Below are 16615 nucleotides of genomic sequence, written 5' to 3'. Positions count from 1 at the left end.
TATGTTGTTGGAGAGAGAAATAACATCGTGGAAGACACATAAAGTGAGTAAAAAACGTACTAAATGCATTTAGAGTTTATTTACAGTGTTGGGAAGGTTACTTTTAAAATGTATTCCATTACAGATTACAGAATACATGCCCCAAAATGTATTCTGTAATGTATTCCGTTACGTTACTCAATGACAGTAACGTATTCTGAATACTTTGGATTACTTAATATATTATCATGCTTTTTACAACAACGTGAATGTACTATTGCTGTGTGATTTATTACTATTACTGAAGGTCTGCGACTCCGAACTGTAGTAAAGGGACCTCTGACTAATACGGCGGGGTCCCTGTCGGCTCGTAGCCGAAAAATAGCTTTACTTTGTTGTGTGGGTCAACTTTTCTTGCGAGAGACAGAGAGAGGCGTTGAAAGGCTGCTCCAACGGAACTTATTGTTTTCGGAGGAAAACACGAACACAGTGTACAGTCGAGTCTTAATAGCTTACTTACAACTGGGCTCGTCAGGCACTCTTCTTGGCTGAAGTGGTTATTATTATATTTACATGCTTCCAGCTCCCGTTTTTCCTCGATGACAACTCGTACCTTTCCACTCCCCTTTTTCTCCCTCCTCGCGCTCACAGACCCATAACGTGTATGGCAGTCCATTCTCCCTGCAACACGGACTACACTGCCCATGATGCTACATTCTTTAGAGCTATGCTTGTAGCATTCTGCCTGTTAGCTTAGCACAACAACAACGACAACAACAACAACGAAAAGGCGCTCTCTCACCCAGGAAACACACAGTCGCAGAGAGAGAGAGCGTCGCCCTGTAACCATGGCAACCGTAACGCTGCCGCCTGGAACAACAGAACGTAGCTGTCAAACAAAACCCAAACAGTCCTGACCCGCGACAAAATGAAACAGGAAAGTACCGCAGTGTAATCCATTTATTTCAACAAAGTAACTGTATTCTAAATACCACCCTTTTAAACGGTAACTGTAACGGAATACAGTTACTCATATTTTGTATTTTAAATACGTAACGGCGGTACATGTATTCCGTTACTCCCCAACACTGTTCATTTAGAACTACAAATTAAATTTCTTTTAGCGATTATTGTTTTTTTTAATGTCACAATTCCAACCCTGCTCCTTTACCCGGGCTTGTACCGGCAAAAGCGACCCGAAATAGGTGCTCTGGTGGAGTTATTTTGTGTGTGTGTTTATAAGTAGTTTTAAACCTTGTGATCCACAAAACAGCATAAGAGTAAAAGAGTAAAAGAAGAACTGACTGCGTTACAGCACCCGCTGCTTGTTGAGAGTAAAAGCGATATGCGCTTTCACGTCTTTTTTTGGCGACTTTTTTTAGAAAAAAAGTCGCTAAGGGGTCTGAAAACTTGCTAAATATAGCGACAAAGTCGCTAAGTTGGCAACACTGTCGGCCGGACCACAACATAAAGGGTGATCCATCCCCGTCCAACCCCAAGCAGCACGTCACACACTTAATACTTTGTGACAGTGATTTATTTACAATGAGTACAGTTAAACAAAGGAAGGGAGCGAATTATAACTTCAGGGTGAACCCAAGGCCAAAACAACAAACAAAAGGTAGCCTATCTCAGGAATAAATACAACTTACCTACTCAAAAGAACTAACTCAAACGACAATCACTTTCCTCCTGTCAGGATTTGTGTCGTGGATGAGAGGAGAAGGACCCAAACGCTGGACTCACAGGTAGGTAGGTGAAGGTGGGTGTTTATTGCCGATGGAGTGAACAAACAGAACAGAGGTAGGGAATGGCTGGCTGTACGGCTGACTGAATGACCAAAGGACTGACTGAATGGCTGGCTGACTGAACGCAGGCAGGAACGACAGCATAACATCAACATCAATGACACGACAGTGAATGAGTAGAAACAGAGGGCTTAAATACACAGACTGATGAGGATGATAATGAGAGACCGGTGAGTACACAGCTGAACATAATCTGGCTAATGACACGAGACGAGCTGACACAGGAAAAGCAGGAAGTGAGAACATGGAAGTGGCAAAATAAACTGAACATGAACAAAGTTGAAAACACTGGGTCACCGACCCGGAACCCTGACAGTACCCCCCCCTCCAACGGCCGGCACCCGACGGCCAAAAGAGAAAAAGACCAGAACAGGGCGGGCGGAGGGGGCCCAGGACGGAGGGACGGAGTCCACACCGAGACAGTTCAGGTGGGCGTCCACGTGGCCTGTGGCCGAGACGAGACAGTTCAGGTGGGCGTCCACGCGGCCCGTGGCCGAGACGAGACAGTTCAGGTGGGCGGCCGTGAGGAAGGCGGCGGCGGCCACTGAGCCGGTCCGGCGGGCGGCCACGAGGAAGACGGCAGCAGCCGCTGAGCAGGTCCGGTGGGCGGCCACGCCGGCGATGTCGTCCAGAACGTGGCTGGCGCGACGACGTGGCAGCCGCAGGACCAGGCGAAGCAGAAGCTGAAGCTGAGGCTGGACCAGGCGAAGCTGAGGCCGGACCAGGCAAAGCAGAAGCCGAGGCCGGACCAGGTGAAGCAGAAGCCGAGGCTGGACCAGGCGAAGCTGAAGCTGGACCAGGCGAAGCAGAAGCCGAGGCCGGACCAGGCGAAGCTGAAGCTGAGGCTCAGGCTGGACCAGGCGAAGCTGAAGCAGAGGCCGAGGCCGGACCAGGCGAAGCTGAAGCAGAGGCCGAGGCTGGACCAGGCGAAGCTGAGGCCGGAACAGGTGAAGCAGAAGCCGAGACCGGACCAGGCGAAGCTGAGGCTGGACCAGGCGAAGCTGATGCCGGACCCGGCGGCGCGGAAGCCTCTAGCTGGAGACAGGCGGGGCCAGTAGGCGCGGAAGCCTCTGGCTGGAGACAGGCGGGGCCAGTAGGCGCGGAAGCCTCTGGCTGGAGACAGGCAGGGCCAGTAGGCGCGGAAGCCTCTGGCTGGAGACAGGCAGGGCCAGTAGGCGCGGAAGCCTCTGCCTGGAGACAGGCAGGGCCAGTAGGCGCGGAAGCCTCTGGCTGAGGAGCGGCCGGGCCAGCGGGTGCGGGAACCCCTGGCTGAGGAGCAGGAGAGCTCACAGCTGGCTCTGGGTGCTGTGGCTGCAGGTCCGGGAACTGAACGGGATGGTGGACAGGCGACTGGGAAACAGGAGGCGACTGGACTACAGACTGGACAGGAGCAGACTGGACTGGAGTAGACTGGAGGGCAGGAGGAGACTGAACTGCAGGTGAGTGAACTGACTGGAGGGCAGCAGGAGACTGGACAGCAGGTGAGTGAACTGACTGGAGGGCAGGAGACTGGACAGCAGGTGAGGGAACTGACTGGAGGGCAGGAGCCTGGACAGCAGGTGAGGGAACTGACTGGAGTGGAGATGCTAAGGGATGAACAGGGGTAGGTGAGGCTGATGACGGAGCTGAGATTGGTGTGGCTAATGGCTGAGCTACAGATTGAGCTAATGAGGGAGATAAAGCTACAGCCTGGGCTAGTAAGGCTGGTGCCTGAGCAGGGGACAGGTCAGCTAGCCTAACTAGAGACAGTGCTAGGGCGTGGAAAGCTGAGTGAGGAGATAGATGGGGTGGTCAAAGGAGCTTGCAAAGAAAAGCGTCTGGACTTCTTTAAGTTACTTGAAGACGTTTCACCTCTCATCCGAGAAGCTTCTTCAGTTCTAAGGTCAAATGGTGGAGAGTCCCAGATATAAACCTAGTGGGAGTAACCCCCCACAGAGGGACAAAAGGACCCCTGATGATCCTCTAATCGCCTGAGCCAAGGTGTGAAACTGGGTGTGGGTCACAATCAGCCAGAGTTTCGGGTGAGTTCATTGTGAAACCTGGCCCCACCTTATCATGCGAATTCCTGAGGTCAGATGGCCCAGGATGTGAGTGGGCATTAAGGCGTCTGGGAAGGGATCTCAAAACTGGATTATAGATGGCAGAGAGTTGGTGTCGTAAACCCCCGCCTCTGTTCAAAGATGGTCGCTCACAGTGGACATAGATACTTCTTTCACTCCTCTTTCAAACCATCTGTCCTCTCTGTCCAAAATGTGAACATTGGCATCCTCGAAAGAGTGTCCTTTATCCTTAAGATGCAGATGGACTGCTGAGTCTTGTCCTGTGGAGGTGGCTCTTCTGTGTTGTGCCATGCGCTTGTGAAGTGGCTGTTTGGTCTCTCCAATGTAGAGGTCTGGGCATTCCTTGCTGCACTGTACAGCATACACCACATTGTTAAGTCTGTGTTTTGGCGTTTTATCTTTCGGGTGAACCAGTTTTTGTCTGAGCGTGTTGCTGGGTCTGAAATACACTGGGATGTCATGCTTGGAGAAAACTCTCCTGAGTTTTTCTGATACACCGGCTACATAGGGGATGACAATGTTGTTGCGTCTGTCCTTCTTATCCTCCCTCGCTGCTGTCTGGTCTTCTTTTCTGTGCCTCTTTGCTGACTTTAAGAACGCCCATTTAGGATAGCCGCACGTTTTGAGTGCTTCCTTTACATGTGTGTGTTCCTTCTTTTTTCCTTCAGGCTTAGAGGGAACATGTTCTGCCCGGTGGTGTAGGGTCCTGATTACTCCAAGTTTGTGTTCCAGAGGGTGATGGGAGTCAAACAGGAGGTACTGGTCCGTGTGTGTGGGCTTCCGGTAAACTTCGATGTTGAGGTTGCCGTTCTCTTCAATGTGCACAGCGCAGTCCAGGAAAGGCAAACAGTTGTCCTTTGTGTCTTCCCTGGTGAACTTGATGATTTTATCCACAGCGTTAATGTGCGCAGTGAAGGATTCCACTTCTTGTGTCTTGATTTTGACCCAGGTGTCGTCCACATATCTGTACCAGTGGCTGGGTACTCTTCCTTTGAAAGAGCCAAGAGCCTTTCTTTCCACTTCCTCCATGTAAAGGTTGGCTACAATAGGTGACACGGGGGAGCCCATGGCACAGCCATGTTTTTGTCTGTAAAAGCCTTCGTTGTATTTGAAATATGTAGTGGTGAGGCAGAGCTCTAACAGTGTGCAAATCTGATCGGGTGTGAAGTTGGTCCTGTCCTCCAAGGAGCTGTCTTCTTGTAGTCGTTTTCTGACGGTCTCCACGGCCTCCGTGGTGGGTATGCAAGTGAAGAGAGAGACTACATCAAAGGACACCATGGTTTCATCTGGATCCAGGGTAAGTTTCTGGACCTTGTCGGTGAAGTCGGTGGAGTTCTTGATGTGGTGTGGGGTGTTCCCCACGAGAGGAGCAAGGATGGTAGCAAGGTGTTTAGCAATGTTATAAGTGGCTGAGTTTATGCTACTGACTATGGGTCTGAGTGGGACAGCTTCCTTGTGGATTTTAGGAAGTCCGTAAATGCAGGGTATGGCATCCCCTGGGTAAAGGCGGTGATATGTAAGGCGGTCAATAATTTTGTCCTTTTCAAAGTCTTGAAGGCAAGCTATAACTTTCTTTTTGTAGCTGCTTGTGGGGTCTCACTTTAAGGCTTCGTAGGTATTGTTGTCACTGAGGAGAGTAGTGATCTTTGTATGGTAATCTGTAGTGTTTAGGACCACGGTGCATCTTCCCTTATCAGCTGGTAAAACAGTGATGTTGTGGTCTTTGCTCAGGGAAGCGACGGTCTTCTGAGCAAAAGACCACAACATCACTGTTTTCAACAACAGTCATAACACCCCCTTTCCCAAGAATTACCCCCAAAATGTTTAATTCAAGGAGAAAGTGCTCTAGACAAAGTATCAGCCAACACTTTCTTTCCCTTTCTTGTAGTTGCAGGTGCGTTTCGCAACCCGAAGGGCATTACAGTGTATTAGAGGAAATGATCTGGAGTTACAAACGCGGAGACTTCAGAAGCTCTGGGGGTTAATGGGACTTGCCAATGCCCTTTTAACAGGTCTAATTTAGTGACGAATGTAGCTGAGCCGACACGATCAATGCAGTCCTCCATTCTGGGGAGAGGAAAAGAATCAGGTTTTGTGACTGCATTAACCCTTCTGAAATCGGTACAGAAACGTGGGGTGTTATCTGGTTTAGGCACCAAAATACAGGGTGAACTCCACGCACTGTTACTGGGCTCAGCTAACCCATGTTTAACCAGGTATTCGACTTCCTGTTGCATTAAAATCCGCTTGGTTGGATTTACTCTATAAGCATGTTGTTTTATTGGCTTATCAACTTCCACAACGATATCATGAAACAGCACAGACGTCTGCCGAGGATGGTCAGAGAAAAGCAGCAAATTAGCTTCAATCAGATCAAGGATATCTTTGCGGGCGGAATCTGACAGATGCGACAGAAAAGATTCTAAGTTCTCTAACACTTCTGAGTTTCGCAAACGGGCCACAGGCATACAACTGCTCTTCTCAATCAAGTCATCATCTTGCAAAACATACAATGGTGGTGCCGAACACACAGAGACAGGTGCTATGGGAAAGGCTTTTTCAGCTGCCGTGTCCTCTCTGGAAACATATCGTTTAAGCATGTTAACGTGGCAAACCCTCAATTTTCTCTTTCATCAGGAGTTTTTACTGCATAGCTAGTGTCACTTATCTTTTTGTCCACCTCATAGGGTCCGGAAAACTGAGCATGGAGGCTAGACCCAACTAAAGGAAGCAACACCAGAACTTTTCCACCTGGAGCAAAGTGTCGGACCGCCGTCTTTTTGTCATACCGGGCTTTCATGTTGCCTTGAGTTTGTTCCAAATTTTCATGGGCCAGCTGACATGCACGGAAAAGACGCTCTCTAAAACTGCAAACATAATCTAACACATTATGTTCGGCTTGATGCGACTCAGATAACCACTTTTCTTTAAGCAGTCGCAGGGGACTGCTCACAGTGAGTCCAAAAACTAAGTCAGCCGGACTAAATCCAAGGGATTCCTGAGTGGTTTCTCTAACAGCAAAAGTGGAAGTCCCTCATCCCAGTCTTTACCTGATTCAAGACAGTATTTGCGCAACATGGTTTTTAGGGTTTGATGAAATCGTTCCAGTGCACCCTGACTCTCTGGGTGATAAGGGCTGGACGTTTGATGTTTAATTTTTAACTCCTTCAAAACCTTGGCAAACACCTTTGACATAAAGTTTGCTCCCTGATCAGTTTGAACAACTCTGGGTAACCCAAAAGTTGAAAAGAATTTTGTGAGGGCTTTCGCAACGTTCCTTGCCTTTAATGTACGTAATGGAATTGCCTCTGGAAAACGAGTGGCAGCGCACATTACCATTAATATGTACCGGTGGCCTGATTTTGGTTTTGGCAACGGGCCCACATAGTCCAACAGAACTCTCTCAAACGGCTCACCCGGCGCTGGAATCGGGTGAAGAGGCGCTGGCTGAATCGGTTTATTTGGCTTTCCCACTACCTGGCATGTATGACATGAGCGACAATATTTCACCACATCCGATTTTAGTCCAGGCCAAAAGAAGTTACGTAGTACACGGTGATACGTCTTTTTGACCCCAAGATGTCCAGCTAAGCAGGCATCATGCGCGAGACTGAGAATCTGGAGTCTATATTCCTTTGGCACCAGAACCTGATTTACCCTATGTAAATCAGTTGAGTCAGGAGACCAAGATTGCAACAGCACACCGTTCTCAAGGAAATATTTCACTGGAGCTTTAGATCCCTCTCTGTCCACAACAGAGGAAAAACAAGGCACCAGTGAATGGATCACCCTGCTGTGCTTTGATCAACATTTCTCTGGTCACGTTCAAGCTCTGATTAATGTCCTCAGGAATCATTTCAGGAACGTCACATGTTGAGATTTTTACAGAATCAATGGGTGACACGAAAGAGTCGTCTTCATCAAGCGTAGCCATAAACGACCCCGACAAATCCACAATCTCACCCATTTTACGAGCCTGCGCACGAGTAATTGCGCATGCAGCAAACCTCTCTGAAGCAGGGGAGCCTGAATCAGCAGCAAGGGCAGGAACACCAACAACTTCTGGCGGGGGAAAAACATGCCCACCAGCTAGATCATTAGCAAGAATGAAGGAAACTCCTTCGATTGGTAATCGCTGGCGCACGGCGACTTTAACGTAGCCCGACACTAACGGCGAGTGCAGGTGCACCATATGCAGAGGGGCTTTGGTGACTCTCATTAGTATGTCGGAACCACAGGATGTTTTTTCAGACAAAGGCAGCACAGACTCTAGTAAAAACGAGTGGTACGCACCCGTATATCTAAGAATCGTGACTGGCACTTTATCATTTTCTTCACCCGTCAACGAAACAAAGCCGCGTGACACAAATGGTAGAAACTGCGGATCAATGTCAGTTTTCGGGTTTTGTTCAGATTCCACGTGCACCTTTGGCGAGCAAGCGGTTTTAATCAAACCCAGTGCCCCTCGCTTCTTTTCTTTTTAATACTTGATACGCAGCAATCAAATGTCCTGAGTCGTGACAATAAAAACATTCTCAACCGTTTGATTTAGCAATGAACGCTGACATTTTTACGCACTGCTTTTGGTGAGTTTTTTCGTTCAGAGAAATTTTCCTGAAACGAATTCTGTGCACAGAACACACTTTTGTGCGTTAAAACAAACTCGTCAGCCAGGAGAGCCGCGTTAGTGAGAGACGACACCTTTTGTTCGTTTAAATAAGTCACGATGCATTCCGGCAAACACTTTTTAAACTCCTCCAGCAAAATAAGAGTTTTCAACTCTTCCACGGTTTTAACTTTACATGAAAAACATTATTTCTCAAACAACACATTCTTTTCTCGCGCAAACTCAACAGAAGTCTGGTTAGCAGTTTTATTAAGATTCCTAAATTTCTGCCGATATGCTTCAGGGACAAGTTCATATGCCTGCAACACAGTTTTCTTAAGACTTTCATAATCTAAACTCTGCTCAATACACTGTAAAAAAAGGGCAGTGAAATTGACATAAAAACCATGTAAAACCCCTACAGAAATGTATAGTAAACCCCAAAACACAACTTTCCTGTTTCGATCACAGTGAATTATTGTAAACCTTTAAACAGAATGTTCCTGTTATATTTACAACATGAATGTGTGATTATAATCAAATTTATTGGTTAAAACTACAAATACTGTGAATAAAAACAGTGAAACACCGTAATACTCATAACCAAACAATCATGTTAATTTGACATGCAAATACTGTAAAAATCACAGTTTTAGTCAGTTTTTCTTAAAAACACATGACCTATAAGTCACTTTACAACTGCATGGATGTACTGGGCCTAATTTTAACATGATTCATGAAATGATGCAAAGTCATGGATAGGACTAATAAAAATGTTTTCACAGAAGATGTCATTGTGAACCTGAGAGGTTGCCTCTCCATTTATAGGCTATATAAAAATATACAATTAAAATTGTTTACATCATGTTTTTTTCTTAAATCATTCGGGCTATTTGCAGCCTATTGTAGGGTAACCAATAAGAAATTATTTAACGACTAAGTAATGCTTCTGTCATAATGCTTGTATTCTTTATGTTTCTTTTAATTGCAATGTGATACTTAGACTAGAATACCTTTTTGGGTTAGGTCAGCAATGTCTCATTATTACAGGCTAAACAAACTTATAGTGCCTCCCATAGGATCTCTATGGTGCCTCATCTCCACAGAGCTGTAAACTACTTCAGGCCACTCACCGTTGCACTGAGCGCGCCTAATTTTGAATGTGCATCTGAAGCTCGTCTCTGATTGGATAATGACGTGAGGGCGGGAGGAGAAGAGCGCCTAGTTCACGACGGGAGAAGAAAACGTCGAACTTTCAGCAACTACGTTGTTAGGACAAATTACAAACATACGATTTCAAGTGTTTCTTGAGGATCTGTGTTTGTTCGTCAGAAAGTCTGCACGGTAAGTTCAATATCCTCGCAATGTTTTTTCGAGATAAAAGCACCAGTTGATATTTAGACCAATGCTCATAACCTAGCGCTAGCATGCTAGTTCAGCTGAAAAGCACAGGCAAACTTTTGAAATACTAAAAATGATCATCTGCGTCTTTTGTAAAAAGGTATTGGTCACATTAAGAGGCTATGTACTACATTGCAGAGTGCATAAGAATGAGCCTTGTTGTATTTTTAAATGTGTTGGCGCCAATTGCAGCCAAACATTCACCACGTACTCTGCTTTCAAGGGGCATTTTTATCGTGTGCACAATGCACCTGCACTTCAAGCTACTCCTAAAGCTCTTGTTGCAGATTTAATATGTGCGGTTTCATTATGTGCCCGCCATTTTCAAACAGTGAAAGAGCTAGTGTCTCACTTAAACGATCATATTGCAGAGGGCAGGTCTGTGTCATGTCCAGTAAGTGGTTGTAAGCATATGTTTACAAAAAAGTCATCATTTACTTCTCACATGTGTAGGAAGCATAAAGCTTGTTCCCCAGATGATATTGATGACATGTACAAGGAATCTCGTCCTCAGCCCCCAAATGACAGTACAGAATATTCAGAAAACACACATGAAACCATGGCATCTGCTAGTTCAGCCAGTGATATGCCAGAGAAGGATTGTCATTCTTATCTCAGAAACATGTCTCTTTTACCTTAAACTGCAAGGACAGCTGCTAATTCCTGCCTCTACTATACAGAGTATTGCTGAGGAAATGCAGAATGTGCACGAATTGGGTCAAGCCTACACAATTAATAAGGTAAGTTGTTTACTAAAAAATGAAATGAACCTATCAGATGAAGCAGTCACTAAAATCTGTGACTGCATTAAAGAGTCAGATTTGTTCTCTGCTTGCCATCAGGGACAACTAGGAACAACACACACCAGAAATCAAACATTCAAAAAAATGTTTAAATACACAGAACCCAAGAAAGTGCCATTGGAAATGGATGAAAACATGACAGAAAAATGTGCTTACTATATACCAGTTGGAGAAACCCTGAAGAGCTTTTTAGAGTCACAGTTATGGAGGAATACACAGTCACAACAGTTTGGGGGTCCTGATGTAGAAATTTTTAAGGATTTATATGATGGCAAAATTTTCAAATGTCACCAGTTCTTTAATGAAAACCCTGAAAGCCTCAAACTGATTTTGTACCAAGATTCATTTGAGGTAGTGAATCCCCTGGGTTCTGCTAAAAAGACGCACAAACTTCTTGCAGTCTATCTGTCATTAGCAAATTTACCCATTCATTTGCGTTCAAATACAGATAACATGTTTTTAGTCTTGTTGTGTGTTGAGAATGACTTCAAGCATTTTGGAATAGCCAAAGTTTTCTCAGAGTTGTTGGCAGATCTGAAATCTTTGGAGACAGATGGAATAGATGTAGATGGAGAAACAGTAAAAGGGGGTCTTTACTGTATTGCTGGGGACAACTTGGGTTCTCATTGCATAGGAGGGTTTACAGAAAACTTCAGCTGCTCTCAATATTTTTGCAGGTACTGTGAAGTAACACGAAGTGAGTTTTATGCTGATCCGAATGCCTGTGGTCCTCCACGCACTCCAGAGACATATGACGCGGCTGTTGCTGATCTCCAGTCTGAAACTATCCAAGACGTCAGAGGAATAAAGGTAAACTCCATCTTCAATACCCTTCAGTCTTTTCACGTATCCCAGCCTGGTCTCCCACCTTGTCTAGGTCATGACCTCTTTGAAGGAGTTGTGTCATATGATCTAGCACTGTACCTGAAGAACATTATAAAAAATAAAAAATGGTTCACATACTCCCTTTTAAACAGACGCATTAAACAGTTTAAATATAAAGGATCCGAAGCACTTACAAAGCCATGTACTGTCAAACCTGACGGATCCAAATTATCAGGGCAAGCCGTTCAAAACTGGAACCTTTTGAGATTGCTGCCAGTTTTGATTGGTGACAAAGTACAAAACCATGAGGATGAAGTATGGCAGTTAGCTCTCCATTTGAAAGACATTGTGGATCTTATTTGTGCTCAGAGCATTTCCTTGTCCCAGATAGCATTCGCTGACATTTTGATCCAAGAATATTTGGAGATGAGAGAGATGTTGTTTCCTGGAATTAAACTAAAACCCAAGCACCACTATTTGCGCCATTATTCAGCACTGTTGTTGAAATTTGGTCCATTGATGAGGTTATGGACGCTTAGGTTTGAATGTAAACACAGTTACTTCAAAAGATGTGCCAGACACTTGAAAAGCTTCAAAAATATTTGTCAAACTTTGTCAACACGTCATCAGATGTATCAGGCTTATCTTTTAGCAGGGCAAGAATGCCGTGAACTGCTGCAAGTCAAGGAGAGCTGTGCGTTTTATCCCAACCTCTACAGTGACACTATTCAGCATACGGTCAGGGAGTTAGCTTTTTCAGAAAGCAATACCACAGTTACCACAGACATTCAGTACAAGGGCACTGCATATAAAAAGGGACAGTTTCTTGTGTACAGAAATGGCGAATGTATGGAGTTTGGTGAACTTCTACTCATCTTGATTCAAAATGACACATCTGTGTATGTTCTAATGGATATCCACAAAGGCATCTTCCTCCCAGAATACCATCTGTATTCTGTGACAAAGGACAGTCTTGGGTTACAGTGTACTCAACATTAATGACCTGCCTGATTTCTATCCTTTGGTATCATACATTCTTCAAGAATACCAAGTCATTCCACTAAAGCATAGTATTGTGGCAAAATAATGTCCAACTAATAGCTCACTTCTCACTGTAAATAGTTTAACATTAATATAAGTGTCACCTGATCCACACCCTGCTCCGTCAAGTGTATGAACTGTATGTGATTTTCTATTTTGTTTGGATGTGGCATTTCTTCTTCAGTGCAAGTATGAGTGACTCAGAGCGAACCTTCCTAGATGTCGCCATCACGGAAGTCCTACGAGAACTTCAAGCTGTGAACAAAAACATCCTGGAGGAGCACTTGCAGTCCATTGGAGTTGAGACAAGTGATGATCTATGCTTCGTAACGGAGGCAGATTTGATGACAGCATTAAGACCTGTACAAGCAAGAAAGCTTCTTTCTGCTTGGAAACAGAAATGTAAGTAAAAACAACAAACAACTATTCAAACTCAAAAGCAGAGATGGTCATGAACAGACATACAGTGTGAATCATAATTGTATTTGTTTTGTAATTTAAAGACCAAACTCCAGAGAACAGCTCGCTATCATCTGTGGAAGCCTCATCAACCCAGTCGCTGTCATTGCTCTCACTTTCACCCCAAAGTCTATCGTCGACCTCCTCCAGCAGCCCAGGATGTGACACACAATGGGATGACAACTTTGAAATTCCATGGAGTAAACTTCCTGCAGAAGTGATGCATTTTCTTGAGAGGGGGAAAAGGCCTCGCCCAAAACTGAGGAGGCAAATGGTCCGAATTGTTGTGACTGAGATGATGGAAAAATGCCCACATGTAGGTAGAAAACATTCAATTGACGTTGCAAGAAAAATGGTGGCAAAATATCCCAATTCTCTGCAAGATTTAATAGAGGGTGAGATTGTTGGCGCAGGCTACCTTTCACTTGTCAAACAGTTGCAGAACAGAATTGAAAATGTAAGGCGAACTTCAACACCCAAAATAAGAAAAAGAAAACATCAGACTGACTCAGACCACACAGACGAGATCCCTTTAGAAGAAAGAGCAGCCATGCAGGATACATACGGGTGCATTAAATGGAATGTAGAATTTCTGCCTCTTGAAGAAACTCCAGAGAGCCAACAGCAAAAGATGGAAAAACTCAAGGTGATGTTCCAGCAAGCTGACACCAATCCAGAAGAGGTAAAAAGTCTAATGAAGTCCACTTACTACACACAACGTCAACCTGTCAATCAGGGGAAAAGTATCAAATGCCTTAGGGAGGAGTGGCCGTTTTGGTTTGATGAACTTGGCATGTCTGTCCACTTCAAGGAACTTACTGGGATTGACCTCAAAGAGACATTCACACGTAATTTGGATTTGAAGGGGAAAAGGCTTCTGGACTACTTGACCACAGTTGCTGTCAGCAAAAGCAAGGTGTTCCTTCAGACTTATGCAAGGCTTCAGAGGATGCGGGGACCGCAGAGTGGCTGCTCAGATGATGTGAAAGAGATGGTCCTGCTTCTGCTCAGCTACTTTGAAGAGAAGGAGGAGTCCATGCTTCTCTGTGTTGAAGATACATGTCTGGCAGATGAGGTACAACTGGAGCAAGTGCCTCTGACACCCACTATTATCGTGCGTGGTAAGTCTGTTTCATAGCTCTCTCTCTCTCTTTTTTTTTAAGTGCACTTTTTATAGAATGTCATGTGACTGCCGTGTTCATTGAAATAACCTGTTAAATAATTTGTTCACAGGACAGTCCTGCTATTCCTCAAGAAGATACATGCTGAGTGTTGATCGGAACCTCGTCAGCACAAACATATCCTCCTTCATTTCTGCACTGTGCCTCATGTTCGGGAGCTACTACAATTTCAACATCCATTATCCATCTGAGCTGGCTTCCACTTTAGAGTTTCTTCAGAGGTGAACAAATATGGCTTTGTTATTTCTCATAACTGAGGCTCTGGGATCTGGAGTCTGGCTTTGATGTGGTTCGAGTCCAGGTCTGGCTCTGAGTCTCGGTCGGCTTTGGAGCCGGTTTCAGTTGTTTTTTTTCTGTTTTTTGTTGTTGTTTTTTTTTGTTTGTTTTTTTTTTAAAATACATTAACAGTCTGAATCTGGGTCCAAGCCTGGCCGAGACTCAGGGCTAGACCAAGCGTCAACTGACGTCTGACTACCTATAACCTTTGCTTTGGATTTTAACAATGCTAAAGTGTGACATATCACTGCAGAAGACACTCGTGAAGGGTGCCAATACTTTTGACCATGCATTGTTCACTTCCCCACAGCATTTTGGTTATACTTTGTCTTGAACGTGGTCATGGCCATGACTGTGTATATATATGTATATACTTAATTTTTACTTACTTTGTACGTGTATTTTAACTGATCAATTATAAAAATGCTTAATAAACTTTTATATGATTGTTATTCTACAGGTGTTTCTTCTCCATAAACCCAGAAAAAGGAACCAAAGTAGAGAACAAAAACTCAAAGCGTCGTCTCAGTGTGAACCCTCGAGTCCTCACCCTGATTCAGGATCTCGCCGACCACGAGTGGCGCTAAGCCTAAATCTTGACTCTCTGTGGACTGTTAGTTTTACTTTGTTAATTTTGTTCCACAATGTGTACTGGAACCTTTTACTGGTCGAATGCATGAAGCCAATTCATGAAGATGTTCTTTCTTTGTAGGAATGTTCTTTATTTACATAAGAAAAGAAAAAAACAACATGCTGCTACTGCAGTGTTTCTAGACCACATGTGTAGGTTTGTTTCACCACGTGGTTTTGCTGATGTTTTCTGACCAAGTCCATGGTTGTGGTGACAGCAGGGTGCGTGTTGCGTTGCACGGTGATTATGATTATTTTTGGCACAATATGTGTTTTTTGTTTTAAAGTCTTAACAGGTTATTTAACTTTTTCTGGTGGAGGGTCTAACAAATGCTTGTTTCATGAACATGGTTCTTGCTTTGCAGGAATGTTCCACAGCTTTTATAGCCTATATTTTGATTGAATTGTGTAGTTGCTGTGTGCCTTGCATATTGTGTTAGTTGGAAAAAATGGATCCATTTGCTGTCATTTTGCTAATGTGTCTGCAAAATAAATTTCCCAAAAGTGATATTTTCCTCTCTTGTGTTTTCTCAAGATGTATTTTTGCATGTTTGGGTGTAGGCGTAGCAGTAAGAAATTTGCTGGGTTATGGTTTTATGTATAATTTACAGAGCAGCTCCATTTAATATGCACAGTTTCACCGTAGTTCTACCATTTTAAATTAGTTCTTTGTACGATATTTCCCTGTTAATTTTGCAGTTTATGGATCCACAAAAAGCATTTATTACTTGTAAAAGATACAGGAAATAGTGTATTTATATATCACATCTATGTGTGAAATTAACTTCTTTTTCCTGTAGATTTAACAGTTTTAATCTGAGATTCATTCACTGTAAATCAATTTACAAGTTGCATCTGTAAAGCGTTTTTACAGGAAGTCCCTGGTAACCCCAGCTGCCAGGGTTTTCCTGTAAAAACAGCACGTGTTTTTTTTTTTTTGTTTTTTTTTTACAGTGTAGACAGGCTTGAACACACTTCTTGGGCTTTTCCCACAAGCTTACATTGGAGTAAGAGGGACCAAAACTCTTTCGGCCACTTCAAAGCAGCAGCTATGCGCTCGAATGCACTAAAATAGGAGTCTACCTCAGACTTGCGAAACGGGGGAACCAATTTGATGTGCTTACTTATATCAAAACTAGCAGAAGAAGAAACACTTGTGCTTGATGACGTTGGGGAACCATTAGCTGAGCCAGGGGCGATTTTAGCCCATTTTTGGGGGTGCTGAAATGAATCAAAGCACCCCCAAAGATTTCTTACTTTTTTTTTTTGACAATATTTGCTGTTTGTGTGACACACTACTAAAAATATAAAAAGCATACAGTACTGTACTTGTTTGAGACGTAACATTTTAACAACAAAAGTATAAATAACCCCCCCTCCCAAAATGGTTTGTTCCAGCTCTCTAGCACCGTTGCTGCCAGAGCGATGGTGGCTGAGACACAGCGGAGCTGAGGTGTAAGTGCCTGGCTTAAAACAGGACATATTAGCTGCATTTAACCTTCAGTTACTCTTTATATAGTTGGTAGGAGTCAGACCATGTTTCTTT

General features: G+C 44.2%; 3 protein-coding genes across 4 annotated transcripts in view; all 3 read left to right on the top strand.

Moving 5' to 3' along the window:
• LOC146697657 (uncharacterized) overlaps window positions 1-16615 on the top strand; it is a 35709-nt gene that overhangs the window by 6884 nt on the left and 12210 nt on the right. The window lies entirely within an intron of this gene.
• LOC146697658 (uncharacterized) lies at window positions 8315-15503 on the top strand. Of its 2 annotated transcripts, XM_085476497.1 has the most exons (8): window positions 8315-9797; window positions 10535-10594; window positions 11335-11467; window positions 12708-12925; window positions 13027-13664; window positions 13794-14103; window positions 14216-14384; window positions 14900-15503. In XM_085476497.1, exons 4-8 carry the CDS (start codon window positions 12715-12717, stop codon window positions 15024-15026), a joined length of 1455 nt encoding a protein of 484 aa, XP_085332623.1. In that variant the 5' UTR covers window positions 8315-9797; window positions 10535-10594; window positions 11335-11467; window positions 12708-12714; the 3' UTR covers window positions 15027-15503. The 2 variants fall into 2 exon arrangements, with proteins under 2 accessions (XP_085332623.1, XP_085332622.1); XM_085476496.1 differs by having other exon boundaries at window positions 8558-9797; window positions 13027-14103.
• Window positions 9808-10494, top strand: LOC146697659 (zinc finger protein Rlf-like). The gene has a single exon (XM_085474038.1). It carries the CDS (start codon window positions 9928-9930, stop codon window positions 10492-10494), a length of 567 nt encoding a protein of 188 aa, XP_085330164.1. The 5' UTR covers window positions 9808-9927.

This window comes from Copadichromis virginalis, linkage group LG12, assembly GCF_057382275.1.
Source record: "Copadichromis virginalis isolate Kocher_CV1m ecotype Utaka linkage group LG12, C_Virginalis_male_GT1.1, whole genome shotgun sequence".
Classification (NCBI taxonomy): Eukaryota; Metazoa; Chordata; class Actinopteri; order Cichliformes; family Cichlidae; genus Copadichromis; species Copadichromis virginalis.
Note: the sequence above shows the minus strand (reverse complement) of the source record. Positions and strands in the feature narration are given on the sequence as shown.

Bases quoted from the DNA above. Each gene is read 5' to 3' on its own strand.
- LOC146697659 (XM_085474038.1), top strand. From the start codon at position 9,928: ATGATCATCTGCGTCTTTTGTAAAAAGGTATTGGTCACATTAAGAGGC.
- LOC146697658 (XM_085476496.1), top strand. From the start codon at position 12,715: ATGAGTGACTCAGAGCGAACCTTCCTAGATGTCGCCATCACGGAAGTC. The intron at 14,104-14,215 runs GTAAGTCTGTTT...ATTTGTTCACAG, and splicing joins ACCCACTATTATCGTGCGTG to GACAGTCCTGCTATTCCTCA. The intron at 14,385-14,899 runs GTGAACAAATAT...GTTATTCTACAG, and splicing joins ACTTTAGAGTTTCTTCAGAG to GTGTTTCTTCTCCATAAACC.